Below are 15,475 nucleotides of genomic sequence, written 5' to 3'. Positions count from 1 at the left end.
GCATGTGGCTCCTCTGCCAAGGCAAGGATACCCTCCTGTATGGCACAGGAAAAAGAAGTTAAGGCTTTATCTCCTGTCACCCAAGCCAGTCTCTGGCTTGCCTCTCCCTTGCGAGCCACCCTGCATCAGCACTGGGAGTTGGGTTGTTTTCCTCCCCTCCTTCTCTCCAAGGGGTTTTAATTAGCATTGCCATTGGACTCCTTAATTTGACTGTATTCCTGGCATCCAGTTTAAGTCCTCCCCCCACCTTTTTCTTTTTTTTTTTTTTTTCTTGTTAGGAGCCCTTTAAGACACAGCTGTAAAACTCTGCAGACCATACATCATAACACTTCATAATCTCACTTACATTTGAGTAACACGAACAGCAATCAGCTCATTCCTAGCGACCCGGAGAGCCCGAAAAGCAGTACGCCACTTAATAACGGAGCTGGGAGCGAGGCGTCGAGCTGGAGCACCACTGCCCACGGCCACCATCCCCGGTGGCCCTTTGGGAGGGCCCTGGTGGGCCAAGGCTGAACCCAAGGGAGCCAGGCAGCGGGGAGCAGGACACCTCATTCCCTGCAGAGCCTCTGCACGGAGGCAGATGCCTTCTGGCACATTTTATCAGTAGGGCTCAATGGAAATCACCCTGTCAGCTGGAAAATGCTGCCACCCCTTTTCTGTGCAGACCAAGATCAGCACAGGACAGGGTCCCTCTCCGGTCCTAGAGCACTTAGCACAGCAAAGCCCCAGTGTAATTAGCCCCTTAAACTGTAATTACACCAATAACAGCTGCCAGACCTTCCCCTCCTGATCTTTCACAGCTGCAGCTTCCACCTCATCACAACCTCGTTCTCCCCAGGACCATTTCCACCAGTACATCCCCTAGTTTTCATGGCAAAGGGCAGTGCAGTTCCAGCCCTTACCAGCCCCTCCTCTACCCCGCAACGTGCTGCAGCACACTGCTTGGGTGTTTTTCTTCCTGGCTGCATGTTTAAGGCCCTGATCCAACGCTCTGAGAAGCTTGCAGCGCACTTGCCACCGACTCGAGCAGGTTTTGGATCAGGTGCCGCATGTAAAATTTGTCCCGGCCAGATATCAGCCACTAGGGTGTCGTTTTTGAGGCTGAGTTTATACACTGAAGCCTGGGCCTGGACTTGGCTCCTTTGCTGACCTTTCAGAAAGCCTCTTCTCATTTTGCTTGGCTTCTTTGCTGGTTCTGGAGCCGCCTGTGGGTTTGGTAGTGGTTCAGGTTACTTGCTGATGGCCTGTTCTTCTACCTCTGCCTTTCAAGAAGAGTTCACTCCAGGATTTATAACAAGTTTTTGGTAGCACCCTCTGTACTTAAATCTGTAAAACCATTTCAGTTTAAACACCTGTTTTCACACGCTTATAATTTCACAAAGCATCCACCTTTTGGGATAAAATTTTCCATGCTTCAGCTCTTGCCCAAGGCGCTATTATTTCTTTAAACAAAATTCCAAAAAGAAAAAAAAAAAAGTTTGATCCAAATCCTTTCCACATTTCTACACTTGGCCTGAGGCAAGCAACTTTCCCCCATTGAGAAAAAAAAACTTGTAACCACACTCGTTGTTGAAGCCAAAGGGGAAAAGGTGATGCTTGGGAGCTGCCACAAACACCCTAGGAAGACAACTGGAGCCCCGTGGGCTGCCTGGCACAGGGAGGTGACAGCTGATGACCATGACCTTGGGCCTGCCTCTGCTGTTTCCAACTCACAAAGCTGTGAGGGATCTCACCAAGCCTCTTGGGGCCTGGCCTGGCATCTTGTGGAGCCAGGGGAAGCTTTTCTTACCAAAATGGCCTTTTGGTCAAGCTTGCAACTGCACCGCCGCAGGGGAGGCTGAAGAAGTCAGTGGGAGCCTTTCCAGCGACCTCAGCTATCTGAGCAGCTGGGGTTCAAAGGGTTGAGGGGGTCTGTGGGAGAAGCCAGCACAGCTTGTAAAATACATGCCAGGTTTTATTTTAGTTTGCACTCCCTGCTCTTCGGGATGTCTTAGGAAATGAAATGCAAAGAAATAACACCAGGGCAATACTCGGGCTGTAAGATCAAGCAGTTAAAGTAATCAGGAAATTGTTTAAAAAAAACTCACGTTGCTCCAGAAATGTTGTCTCAGCTTCACTGAGCCACTTCTGTTTTCCCCAGTGTTAAAGGTAACATATCACTTGTCTTGTTCGAATCTCTCCTCCTTCCTATTTCCACAGTGCTCGGGTCCCAGGCTGTCCCCAGGGCCTGACTGGGGCAGCCTGCCTTCCTGTAGCGTGCTTACAAGAGGCACAAGGGCCTTGCCCCCAGCAAAAGCTGCTCTCAGCAATCAGTAAGCAGCTTCACTTCAAGCAACCATGCTGTTCTAGGTGCCTTTTCTGCCAAGCAAGGCAGTGTCCGTTGACCAGCCTCTTCTACACTTTCTAAGGATGGCTTGGGATTTCCTCCTCATAAATCCAAAGCCCCGAAACCTGAGATTCTGGCTGCCTGCTTTCGGATGTTTGCAGAGATGCTGATCTTCCTGGCCAGATAAAGCCTAGCATCACATTCAACACCTTTCTGCTCCACGGTACAGCAAAAAAAGCCTCAAGACCTCCAAGGCAACCACCTCCAGAGGAGTCCGAGCCAATTACATATAAATGTGCCGTGGCTGATTAATGCCTGCTTTTGAGTCTGGGAACACACTTGGGAGGCTCTATTTCCATCTCCCAAAGCTTAGGAGAAGACAGCTCAGACGAGCTTAGACAGCTTCAGCAACGTCACACTTTTCTGGAGGTCTTTACCTCCCAGAGACTTCAGTGCAAGAACCAGGACTGTCACCAAGTGGTCAGATCAGTGGTTGAGCTGCTCCTCCAACAAAAACTCCTGCTTGACCTTGTAGCTTTCCCAATCAAACATGTCTGCAGCTTTGACGATGAGCGCAAGGGTGTACAACAGGGAGTCAAGCTCCAGGAGATGGCCAGAGCAAGCACTGCAAGTATATGAAGGTGTGGGGGTCCGAAGTAGGAGAGATGTAGAGCCAAAGGGGCAGCAGCAATGCAAATTAAATACCTGACCACAAAGCCTCCCATTCCCCTGACTTTTTCTGCAGAAACACCAGCAGGTGACTGGGACTCAGCCCTGCCACAAAGCCACCCTGCCTGCGTGAACCTGTGCAGGACTTCACCCCAGGCAGAGGGGCTCCTTCCCCTTCCAGGCTCACCTTCTCCCCGGGGAGACATCCTCTCCCTGCAGCACACCGGGGTTTTCCCTCTGAGTGGAAGTTTGTGCGTGCCTTTTATTGTGGGCTGCCGTCCCCCCGCCACGGCATGGCGCTGGAAGCAGCTGGACGTCTCGGGGTGGTCCCGTGCTCTGGTTGCATACTGCGAGCCCGCAAGCCCCGTGCAAACACAGCACATGATACCTGAGAAAGTGACATTTTAACGTAATAACACGTTTAACGCGCGTTCCCACAAGGCTTCCGAGCGCTCCTACCAGCAGGTATAAAACGCAGCACAATAGCACAGTATTGAGCTGCAGGAGACCCTGGTCTCTCACCCTCCGTTTTGGCTCCTAAAGACAAGTATCCTATTAACGTGGGCTCTGAGTTTACAGCCCCCAGTCTAACGGAGCTAACCATAAAACCAGCCTTTTCTTGACACTTCTGCGGACGGGAATGAAAAGCTGACACCCAGGGAACACTAAAAGTGGAGGAGAACACCTCTCCTTCCTCCCAAATTACCTGACTGGCACAGGGCTACACGCAGACCACAGCCACTGTGTGGGCCACGCATTCCTCCTGGCTCCAGGGCTGGTCTCTGGCAGGTCCTCAGCTGCCCCTACAGCCACCAGCCCCCATGGGATGCTGAGGCCACCCAGGGGGCATTTTCTGCTCTCCTCTGCTTTGTCCCACTCTATCCAAGCTCCCCTGCATCCAGGCTGCTCAGAACCAGGCACCACTGGGTGTCACTTGAAAACTAGGTCTCTTGGGGCATCCTCCAGCACACCGATCCCTTTGCTCTCCTGTCAGGATCTTCTTGTTTGGACCCATTAGCTGTTCACAGAAGGCACAGAGTATGGAGACAGAGAGGCACTTTTACTCAGCTCCCACCCTGCCAGGAGCAACAAGAAGCATGAATAAAACTCTTAGCGTGACTAGAACAAATAAACCTTCCTGCTACATCAAGCTGCACGCCACGGGAAGGGCTATGCATCTTCGGCCAAGCTAAATATCATCTATCCCTCCTTGCAGCCCTCTTCTCCTCCCTTCTCCAAGAGCAACGTTCACAGAGGAGAATGGCCTGCAAGAGAAAGTGACACGTGCAGAGGATGCTAAACGGAGGCCAGGAAGAAAATCCCTCCTGCAAGAACTGACGAGGAAAATCCAAACGCAGTTGTACAGCAAAACATCTTGACAAAACAACAAAACATCTTGAAAGAAAGATGAGCTCCACATCAGCTGCAAAAGAATTATGGTCCTTTGCTGATATGTAAAAGGGAGCAATATTTTCCCTTCCTGCTCTCTTTCTCCTTCTCCCAAATCTCCGGAGAGACAATGCACAAAGAGCCAGGTGAGTCTGCAGTAATAAACCCGAAGACCTTTGTCAGTGCAGGTGTTCACGCTGCTGCACCAAGCACTGCGTCGGCCAGGAGGGGATCATGGGCAACCATGAACCAATATGGTTATAAACCCCGAGCAAGAAGAAATGAGGTCTCAGCTTGCTCCAGTAAATGCTGGAGTTAGATATGCCAGCTGAGCCAGGTATGTCATTAGACCTACTTGACTCCAGAGCCATTTACCTGATGTCCATTCATCAGACTTTCAAGACACTTCCCGATGTTGCTGGAGTCATTCCTTGTTCTCTGCACCCTCAGACATTGTTGTAACTGAGAACTATTAAACCAGCTTGTGTTCCTTTCCCATCTCTGCTCACAAGGAGAACTACTTCGTGGTGATGCATTACTGGGGTGGTCAGGGGAATAATTTGGGTGCTGTAGAGAGGAGTATCTCAGTCTCTCTCTTCCTGCTACCTCTCCAGAAAATAAATAAATAAACAAACAAATAAATATATTATATATATATATAGTTTAAGGGTGTTTGTCTGTCTTTAGGAGGATGTGAAGAGAAAGCCCAGCATACCTGCTCACTCAATCTGTCAGAGTCACTTCTGGTTCCTACCTGCCTGCTCCTGTGCTCCGTGCACTGATGCTGACCCAGGACCTACCTCGGGTTGATTCCAGCCTCCAGCTCTGTAACGTGCACTGCAAGTACCACCGAAATTATTTGAATTGGACAGAAAGACTTCCCTTCTCTCTCAGTTAAAGCCAGAGCAGCTTGGAGCCTCCTGCTCAAAGCAACTGCTTCTTATCCAAACAACTCCTCCTTCCCAGACAGCTCTGCACTACGCCGTGTATCCCCAGCTCCTCCCAAGCACAGCCGACGCTTGGTCTCCAGCATCAGCAGACACTGTTCCAAAAAAGCAGAGAAACCTGAAAGTACAGAAGAAATTAAGCACTTCTAATCCAATGTCAAGCTGTTAGCCAGAAAACAGTCCCTGTGGCTAGGCTGCCAGCCCAGGAGCTGAGAGATACTGTGCAGCTCCTTCACGCTGCCTGCCTGTACCATTTCCCATCCATTTCCTTCTAGACCGAGTCAGTCTTCCGAAACAAAAAGAGCTCTGTTAAAATATGCCTTTTCCATTAAATCAGTACAAGTCCTTTCGGTTTGTATCTCGGTCAGCTGGAACTGGCTCTTCTGGCCTTTTTGGGGAGGGAGGAAGGAATTTATGTCCATAATTAGCCTTTCACACAAAAGCAGTTACACCGGATGGAAACCAAGGGGCTTTCCCTTCCTGGGCAATGCAGCATGAGACCTTGCTAGACGTGGTTCAGCAGGAGACCGAGAAAGCAGGTTCTGGTATACCTGGGCACACAGACTGTATCTGGTATTCTTCACAGGAAAACAACATTCCTCATGCGTGTCGCAGGTTTTGGGGTTGAATCAGTTCTTTCAGGTATTTAAGCAGATTGTACAGATTCTCTTCTTTTTGTTATTAGCATTGTTGACCTTCAGGAGATCTCACAGTAAAGATGGGTGTATGAGCCTGCCGAGCTGGACTCATCTGTTCTTCCATTTGTTACCTACACAGCATCCTCTTGGGATGCCTGGCCCTGTCCCTCTGCAAAGCAAGCACAACTGGAAGTATTTACAGTGCAGAAAAGGCCAGGAATCACAGGGCGAAAAAAAAAAAAAAGAAAAAAAAATTTTAGAGGTGAGAGAAATAAATAAATAGCCATTTCCCCTACTTTTCTTTAAAAGAAATTTCCACTCCTTCAAAAGCTGAAAAAAAAAAAAAAAAAAAAAAAAAGATTTAAAACCCAGCAGAAAGGAGACTTTTCTTTCTTACGAGATTTTTCACTGCGTGGAGACACCAGTTTTCCTTGGAGAAGGTGACCCATGTGCAGAACATGTCTGTTTTCTCTCTTGCTTCAAGGAAAAGGCTGTCATCATCCATGTACGGGGGCTGCTTTTCCTGTAAAGCCACAGACAGCTTTCCCACAAGCGCCTTTGGTTCCTCCACCTTATCCAGTGCAAGGCAGTGAGAGTAAAGTAACGCAGCACATCCTTAATGGCTGGATGCATTTTCAGAAGCTGCCCTGTTTCCCAACCCTAAACGTAACCCTAACCGTAACACTAAGCCTAACCCTAATTACGACCCTAAAAAACACATAAGGCACCACTTTCTCCCATAAAACAACCCTAAGCATGCCCTTCATTTTATGTCCCCCAGTCCATTTCCTATTTGGGGGAAAAGTACCAGGCCAGGCAATGGCTGGGCACCCTCTTTCCACGTATCCTGGGTGTCCCTAGTGCCATACCCAGACAGAATGCCTTGAGCACACTTGCCACCAAGCAGAGACACCACGACAGGATCCGAGGCTTTCTAGGATTCATTTAATCTCACCTCACGTGCCTCCTAGCCGATCCATTTAGATCTTGCCACGTTGATTCTCAAACTTTTGGCTAATGGGGGAGGTGAGCTCCATCCCAGTCCCAGCTCTGATCGGTTTTCCCCTCAGTGCAGAAACAAGGTACGAGTAAGACAAAAGGAGGAAGATGCCCTGTGTCACCTCTCGCCTCTGAGAAAGATAAATGGCCCTACTACTGCTGTTACCCAGAGCCATAAATCTTCCTGGTTCTGCTGAAGTCTCGAGATGGGCAAGGATACCCTAGAGGTCACATCTGGGCAAAGACACCAGGATTGAGAGCAGAAAGCTCCCTTGCATCGACCTACACCATGAGACTGAATGATCCCAAAGGAAGAAGCCTTCTGGGTTCCTCCCCCAAACAGGGAGAGTCCTGTTCTGAGCCCCTCAATCCAAATAAACGTCAAAAAAGGGAAACAGCCTGGGAGGGAGAACCCCACTTTGCAGGGCCAAACATGTGCTCCTTGCCTGTTTGAACACACACTTTGCTGTGTGTACAAAACCAAGAGACCCAGTGGCCCGAAATAGCACCTGAGCACACAAGTGACCTGTGAAGGCAGCCAACAAAATCAGTTCTCAGCCCATTCCCGGGCACACAACAAAGTCAAGTCTGTGGGACCCAGGGCAACATAAAATAACGCTAACCCATGCAACCTCTGCTTCACAAGTCGTAAATCTGGAGTGGAATTTCTCTCTTTTTTCTTCTGGGTAAGCGTTTCCCTCCTGTGGCTGTCGGACGCAATTCGAGGCCGGGCTGCCATCATCGCAGGTTGGGATTTGGGCAGAAGGGGGAGGGAGCCGATCCTTTTTTCATCACATTAAATTAAACTATAAACCATGCCTTTTAATTCCTTCTAATTAAGTTTCTCACTGGAAAACGGAAATATTATATCTTAATATTTTCTCACAAAACATGTCAGGAAGCATTTTGGAAGAGGCATGCCTCAGCCCTGCAGGCAGCTCCCTGGGGCACAGTGGGACACGCCAGGAGCTCAGGGCTGAAGCTCTCCATGCCTGGCTGCTCCGTGGTCCTCTGTGGCACATTCGGACTCTGGGATAAGCACAAATTCAGCTGAATCTCTCTGCAGCCACCTACCCCAGCCCCTCGGACTCCACCAGCAGAGAGGGATGCGTTCCCTAAAGCCCTCGAAACTGCCACACAGCCCTGCAGCTGCTGGGCTCCACGCGTTTGTCCTGCCCTTTGCTTCTGCAACTGCAACAGCAACGTCAGGCAGCGGTGGTTGCTTCCTCAGAGGATGGATCCAAGGCGTGTCAGGGAAAAAAGAAAAAAAAAAAATCACAGGCACTTTTTAATTTTTAAAGTGAAGCTGCTTGGGAGCCCATTTTCAATTAGCTTTCAATGGGCTGCATCCCCTAAATCACGTAGGGGCTGGCTGGCTTACAAACACCCGGCTTTTCTCTACAGACACAGGATGCCAGAGCTTTGCAGTCCTAAAGCATTTAAAAGTAATTGGCATTTTCCCCCTTACGTTCCAATATGTGCTCAAGAGAAGTAACCCAAGAGGCAAGAGACTGTCTTTGAGGCCTCTAAACTAGTCTGACTTCATGAAGGAAGAAACCCAATACAGCAAATTGCAGCAAGGAGACAGGCGAAAGCAAGGGCATGCTCCGAAAGCAGCAACAACGTGTCCCGCTCCCGGTCCTCCTGGCTTAGCAAGCACAGCCAGGACTCTGTGCCAGAAGGAGTTTCCATCTGGGCTTCAGATCTCCGACAGCACCTCAGCACTGCTGAGCCAAGTCAGAGGCAGCTGGAGCCAGGTCGGGCACCGGGTCAAGGGAAGAGAGGAACCCGGACCTGACTCCGGGACGTGTGCTCCTCGGCTCTTTTGGAGATGGGATGTCCTGCGCCACACACACGTGACCAGGAATTTCAGATTTCTAAGCAAACAATAATAATCATCATCATAATGGTGTTCCGTTTTAGACAGCAGGCAGCCTGGAGCCCCAGTTCAGAAGAGATAAACCCCAGAGCACGTTGTACCTCCAAGCCTGAAACTCAAGCACTCAAGTGCCACCTCCAGCAAGAGCTGCTCGTTTGCAAACCTGTTAATTCCACACCTGCATGCCTCCAAGCAGGACAAAGTGCCATCAGGGCACAAACAAGACTGAGCTCTGCCCTTGAGCAAGCTGGCTGAAGCAGAAAAGCTCTCTCCATGTGGAAGATACCAGTGGGGACGGAGAATTTGGGGTATAAGGGGCACACAGAGCCTGCTACCCAGAGCATCTACCTTCACGATGAGTGAAAAACCCTGTAGATAGCCCCCACTACATGGGAAGAGACCTGATCTGATAGCTAAGGTGCAGGGTTTAAGACTGAAGGACTCCTACCTTATGGGTAGGTGAGACAAATCTCAAAAGTCAGACACCAATGACCCCACCTGCAGCTATGGGCCCTAGCACCAGCAGGACATGGGGCTGTGGGAGCGGGGCCAGAGGAGGCCACAAGGATGGGCAGAGGCTGGAGCACCTCTCCTACAGAGCCAGGCTGAGGGAGCTGGGGGGTCAGCATGGGGAGGAGAAGGCTCTGGGGAGACCTTGTAGTGGCCTTTCAGTGCTTAAAGGGGATACAGGAGAGCTGGGGAGGGACCCATTGTCGGGGTGTGGTGACAGGAAAAGGGGTAGCAATTTTAAGGTAAAAAGGGGTAGATTTAGAGTAGGTATGTGGCAGAAATTCTTCTCTGTGAAGGCAGCGAGGCCCTGTCCCAGGCTGCCCTGAGGAGCTGTGGGTGCCCCATCCCTGGCAGTGCCCAAGGCCAGGCTGGATGGGGCCTGCTCTGCTTGAGGGGTGGCACTGGGGGGGCTTTGAGGTCTCCTCCAAACCAAAGCTTTCCGTGCTTCTGTGAAGTGAACAGCTCTTAGCTTCTTTGCCCAGTGCTACATTACAGACATGCAGAGAACTGGGTGTTTCTAGGGAGCCCTGTGTTGTTTTACCTCAGCCTGCCATGAGGTGAATTGAAGAATTTTCAATAAATATATTGAATGTAGTAGGCCAGCACGTTTGGACTCAGGACTGTCACTAGTGACTCTGGTGTTGAGGGGACCTCCACCACCACAGCTTTACACCCTTGGGGCTTCAGGATCCTTTCCTCAGCCCTGGCCGACCCCATTTCACACCCCTCAGCCCTTCAGGCCCCCCTTCCCCTGCACTGCTGAACACAGAGCTAATCCTCTTCCATCACTACCCTAGGGAACAGCCTCTGATGCCCTCAGACGAAGGACATCCAGTGCCCACCTCAGCTGCAATCCCCCACCTCAGCTCGCCCAGTTTCTCCCCTCCCAGCCTCCTCTGTCCCCAAGTCCCACTGACCTGGGGAGGTCCCATCCCTCCGGACCCCTGGTGTCCCTTGCTGGCTAGCAGCTCTGTTTCAGGGTCCTGCCAAGAGCTGTACTTTTTCGGATGAAAAACACTCCTGGACCCTAGACCAAAGGGGTTGGCAGCCACCTCCCGACCTACACAAGAGGGAGGAATGTCAGGCACATCACGAAACACAAGGCCAGCTTCCCAGAACTGTCAGGCTCCATTAGCCCTAAAGGGGGCTGACAACGAAAGGGTTTTAAACCCCAAACCACCGCTTTAAGCAAGCTCTCCCTTGCTAACGAACCACCCACAAGCTGAAATGCAGGCTCAAGGCACAGGCACGGCGACGGGCGCAAGAGCCGCAGGCAGACACGGCCGCTGCTCTGTCTGCTCCCCCAGAGGCTCTTTTCCCCTTCACGAGGCACAGATGTTTATTTGCTTTTCGCAGTGCTGCATCCTCAGCCTGCCTTTATAACTGAACAGGGCTCAGCTCATCAGCACTAGCTTCGTTCCACCGTACTGGAAAACAGATCTAGACAAAGAGCAAGCGACGACTGAAGGAGAGGAGACGTGTAATTAAGCCCTAACACTGAGGGATTCTTGTTTGAAGTGATATCTGATGCAGAAAGCAAGCAGTGGTCTAGGGACACACGCCAATGCATTATTACTGCTTATTATCTCTGCCAGCCAGGGGCTGCGATCCTCTCTGACAGCAGCCCACGGAGAACAAAAAGGTGTCTCTGGTCCAGACAGCTTCTTCCTCCCTCCCTCTCTCTTGCCTCGTGAATTTTATGCTTATAGTCCCCACAGGGAATGTATCTGGGCTGACGGTGAGGCTGGGCAGGATTCCCACCTCCCTCTTCGTTAAGGGAAAACGCCTGCATAAAGATGCCAGGAGCCATCCCTAAGGTCTCCCAAAAGATGTGGCAAGCAAGGAACCGTATCAGTGCCTCCCACCCCATATTCACATGGGCGCTAGGCTTTCTACCCCATTCCAGGGGACAGTCACGTCTAATACAAGGACAGATGAGTGCAAGGCTCACACCACCACACAAAGGGCATGCAGCATCCTTCAGAAGGGGGAGACAAGGAGAGCAGGCCTGGAGAAGGGAACTTCATGAAATGCAGTGACTAAAGGAAAGGAAAAGTAATGATTTAAACCCTGCTTGACCCAGAGAAGAGCTGAAATCACTTTGTGTCCCTGGAGAACATCTGAAACACCCCGTTAACAGGTAAAAACAGGTCTCCTTTTCTCTCTTCTTTCACAAACCCCTGCTTCCTCTCCACCCCCACCAAAATGCCGTGCAGCAAAGCATCCTGCCCTTATGGTGACCAAAGCTAGAATGCAACTCCTAGATACAATGTACTGTTCATTCCTTTGAGCTTCAGAAAATGAATCACTTTACACCAACAAAATATTGAATATCTGTCACACTCCCAAGTTCTGGGGTAACTACCTTTAAGCCTAACCCTAGATCACTACACAGCAAAGAAAATAAAAGAAGTATCTTCCCCACTTATTCATTATAACAAACACACAAACCCCTTTAAAACGTCCACATTTGCATGTTAAATACTCACGCTATCTGGTGATTATCCTTTTGGTAGATTTTTTTGAGGTCCGGATACCAGAGGAGGAAAAAAAAAAAAAAAAAAAGGAAAGAAAAGAAAAAAAAAAAAAACACAGAAACAGATTTGCCAACCAAAGAAGAAAGAAGAGAGGACACTGCCACTTCATAAATAATCCAAACAACATGGGAGTAGATGTACTCGCACGTTATAAAAATCTTGAGAGAATAGCCTTGCAGAGGACTAAAGCCTCCTGTGCTCAGTGCAGTGTCATATAGTTGTGTCTATGCTAACACGCTTTGCAGATTTAGTAAAGCTGGACTCTAACGTGCAGTACACTCAAGAGGTCATTAAGAAAACAGTACAGACATCTGCAGCTAACTAAAAAAATCAGTGGAATTATTCACATACAAAAAGTTACGGGAACATGCATTTGGGAGGAAACAGGTACTTAAATTAATCCTTTCCAAATGAACATATGCAATAAAAATGGAATTAACACCTGTGCAGATAAAATACTTCTGCTCCCTTACATGGTGATGCTTGTATTGCATTTTCAGTCCTTCCTAATAAGACTCCCGATAGCCCTGAAAACATGACATCATCTCTGTAATGATGCAAAGAACTGCAAGTTACACAAGGCTTTGCTTCTTGATCTTGGGGGACTTTTTATAGCTAACTTTGCAAGAGCTGTAAATGATGAACGGGATTCAGGAACATTCTGACCTGCAGAAATTTGGAACATTTTTCTTTAAAAAGGGGCAAAAAAAGCATTTCGTGCCCATTTTTCACAGCCACGCGTCCAAAAGTAACCTCATTGGATACAAAGAGAGGAAGGGGATGCACAGAGAACTGGCTCAGAAACTTTGCTCAACAGCTCACAGAGGGAAAGAGGGCGGTGAAGACTTGTTAAGTAATAGCAGTACACATCTAAATAAACAAGTTATTTTAATAACTCTGCAACTTGAGCATTCAAGCGAATATAATTTTATCCTGGATAATATCAACATCTGAAGATCAGTGTAATAATGGGATTTTATATAATTTTTAGGCTTCTGGTCCATAACCATTTTACATCTAAACAGGGCGTATCTTGACTTTTTTCCACTATTTTGTTTTTTATTTGGTACGAATGTCAGTCAGTCCCAAGGTTTTTCTTTGTTTGTTTCTCCTTCTTCACCTTCTTGAAGACAAGTTTATGCTGAGAACCATCCTCCGGATTTTTTCCTCGTTTTTTAAAATATTAGCTTTTACAGCACAGATCTTGTCTTGCTGGTCTTTAATCAACTGTTCCAGTTCAGCCAGTTCAGCTTTTAGTGGTTCTACAGCACTGTCTGTGATGCTGAAAGAGACACAAAGAGCATAATGTTATTGGAAACATTACGCTGCTTCAGGTTACTTAAGCCTCCAAGAACGTACATTCAATACTTGAAAGCTTGCAAAGAATTTCAGTTGTGCCCACCCTTCCTGAACGAAAGTTCAGAATAAGAAGCACAAAGGCAAAGCTAACAACGTGGACAGAGAAGAATATTGTTCAGGAAAGATCACCCACAATTCAAAGTGAACAGTATCGTCTTGGTAATGTAGCTTTTCTGCTAAAATCTCTGTGCTTTGCAGTTATTTCACCCCACCTTACATGTGTGTCAAGCACTGCTTTCACTTTACCCAGCCAAGAACTGCAACCGCCTGGCCCAGGGACGAAGCAACCTGACTCTGCAGGGCAGAACAAAGCAGGAACACCCACCTTTTACTGGGGCCCCTGTTTGTTACCATGGTGTATGTGGTGACAGCCAGCCCTCTGGGCCTCGCCGCAAGAGTTTAAGGGAGAGAAGCACATCGCAGAGCAAGAAATTCAACTGCTGTGGGGGTTGCTGGCCTGCTACCTGCTATTTCCTACAAGAAACCAGCAGGCCAGCAGCAAGACACCAGTGGCTGCCAGCAGCACCAAGTGACAGCAGGTAGACATCTGATAAGAGGTGAGGTACATGAAAACTGACCCATCACTAGCTGCTGACAAGGGCAGGCAATCCTACACTAATAGGAAATTTAATAAAAGGGAATTATATGCTTATAAACCACAAGCACAATGGCAAATCTTAAGCGAATGGGGCTGTTTGGCTTTAAAAGCAACGTGCCCCTCTCTGTGATGCTTAGCTGATCTACAGGAATGCTTAACAGCTCAGGAATCAATGGACCAAACCAGCCCGCTGTCATTCTGAATTACCCAGTCACTTTAAGGACTCATTAGCTAAAGTCTGCATCTCATAATCATTTAGTTTTCTCCTCCGTTCTACACCATCAGCATAAATCACAGAAAAAAAATCACCAGAAATTGCACTACCATTCCCCCAGTGGAATCCTTCAATTGTCTTTCACAGAAGCAAAAAAAAAGAAAAAAAAACAAAGACACGCATCGAAATTCCACTACATATGGGAAGCATTGACTTCTTCATGTCTGATACTGGGTAATTCTTCACGAAGGATTTGACATGCCATAGCACTGCGCTGATCTGATTAGGATCTAATACTGATCTTCATGAAGTGCTGCAATTTGCTGTGGCAGTTTTAGCTCATGAAAGAGAACTGAGTGGCTGTGCTGAAGAGATGCTAACTTGCACGAAACAGCTGTCCATCATAAAGTTTGGGTCAACATCAACCTGCAAACAAAGTCAGGGGGCCAGTTCCTTCCTCCTCTCCTTCGGCATCGATATGAAGGTGACAGCTTTGTCTGAGGTACAATCTGCCAGGGAACTTAGTGGGCAGAAAAAGCCAGTTAAGCACACCTAGAAACTACACTGGGAAACCAACTGAAGCACAGATGACTTGTTTGGCCACAGTGGACCCACCGAGTGAGCACGTGCTTGGAGAATGGTGCGAGACTTGCTCCCTATCCCTAGCTCTGGTTTGAGCTGTCTGGCAAAGGGGAGTGGGTCGATGCCTCAGTTTCTCCAACAGAAAAATAAAGTCAAATGCCATTTCCTTTCTCTTTGCAGAGGTGGTGCATTCCGAGGCCAACCACAGTTTAAAACTCTGCCAAGGTTCCTGGATAGAAGGTGCTATGTAAGTGCAAGGAATTAACATCATTACACTTTATATGTGAACCAAAGCCCTAATTCCCACCCCAGCCCATGGACTAAGCCAGCAGCTATAAAACTTCCAACATTTAACACATTGCTACTTACCAAGATGGGGCTTAGCTAAGAATACCACTCAGAGGCATACTTGCTTCTACAGGAATTAAGCATAGCGATTCAGGGAAGAGCAAATTTATCTAGTCTCATTATGAATCCAAGAAGATAAAATTGATCATAAATACTAAAGATCATTTTTAAGATCAGAGGACACAGTTGGCATGGTAGTTCTGTTTCCAAGGAGAATAAAAAGATGTATCAGTCAGGCAAGTGAGGCCAAGAAACTCTTTCTAGGCTTGACCTCCTTGACTCTGTCAGGCATGCCACCTTTCCTCTCCTTGCTTTCTGCTGTTGTTTTTAGACCATACACAGACAATCACCACTGTTATTACCACTGCTGCAGAATACAGTCTTTGATGGCACACAGAAAGCTGTTTGTGATTTGGGAATCTGATGCTTGTCCCAGTTCACAACCCAGTTTGCTCCTTAAATATTCGTGAAGGAAAA

At 48.3% G+C, this 15,475-nt stretch overlaps 1 protein-coding gene across 5 annotated transcripts in view; it reads right to left on the bottom strand.

Annotated features, from left to right (window-relative positions):
- Positions 1-12,768: 12,768 nt before the first annotated feature.
- TRAF3IP1 (TRAF3 interacting protein 1) overlaps positions 12,769-15,475 on the bottom strand; it is a 42,134-nt gene continuing 39,427 nt past the window's right edge. For all 5 annotated transcript variants that reach the window (XM_084524446.1, XM_084524447.1, XM_084524448.1 and 2 more), the window contains one exon: positions 12,769-13,179. In XM_084524446.1, the coding sequence (XP_084380572.1) occupies positions 13,014-13,179 (166 nt within the window). In that variant the 3' untranslated portion in view covers positions 12,769-13,013. The remainder of the gene's footprint in view (positions 13,180-15,475) is intronic.

This window comes from Aythya ferina, assembly GCF_964211825.1.
Source record: "Aythya ferina genome assembly, chromosome: 6".
NCBI lineage: Eukaryota > Metazoa > Chordata > Aves > Anseriformes > Anatidae > Aythya > Aythya ferina.
The sequence above is the reverse complement of the archived record's forward strand: the minus strand, read 5'-3'. Positions and strand labels throughout refer to the sequence as shown.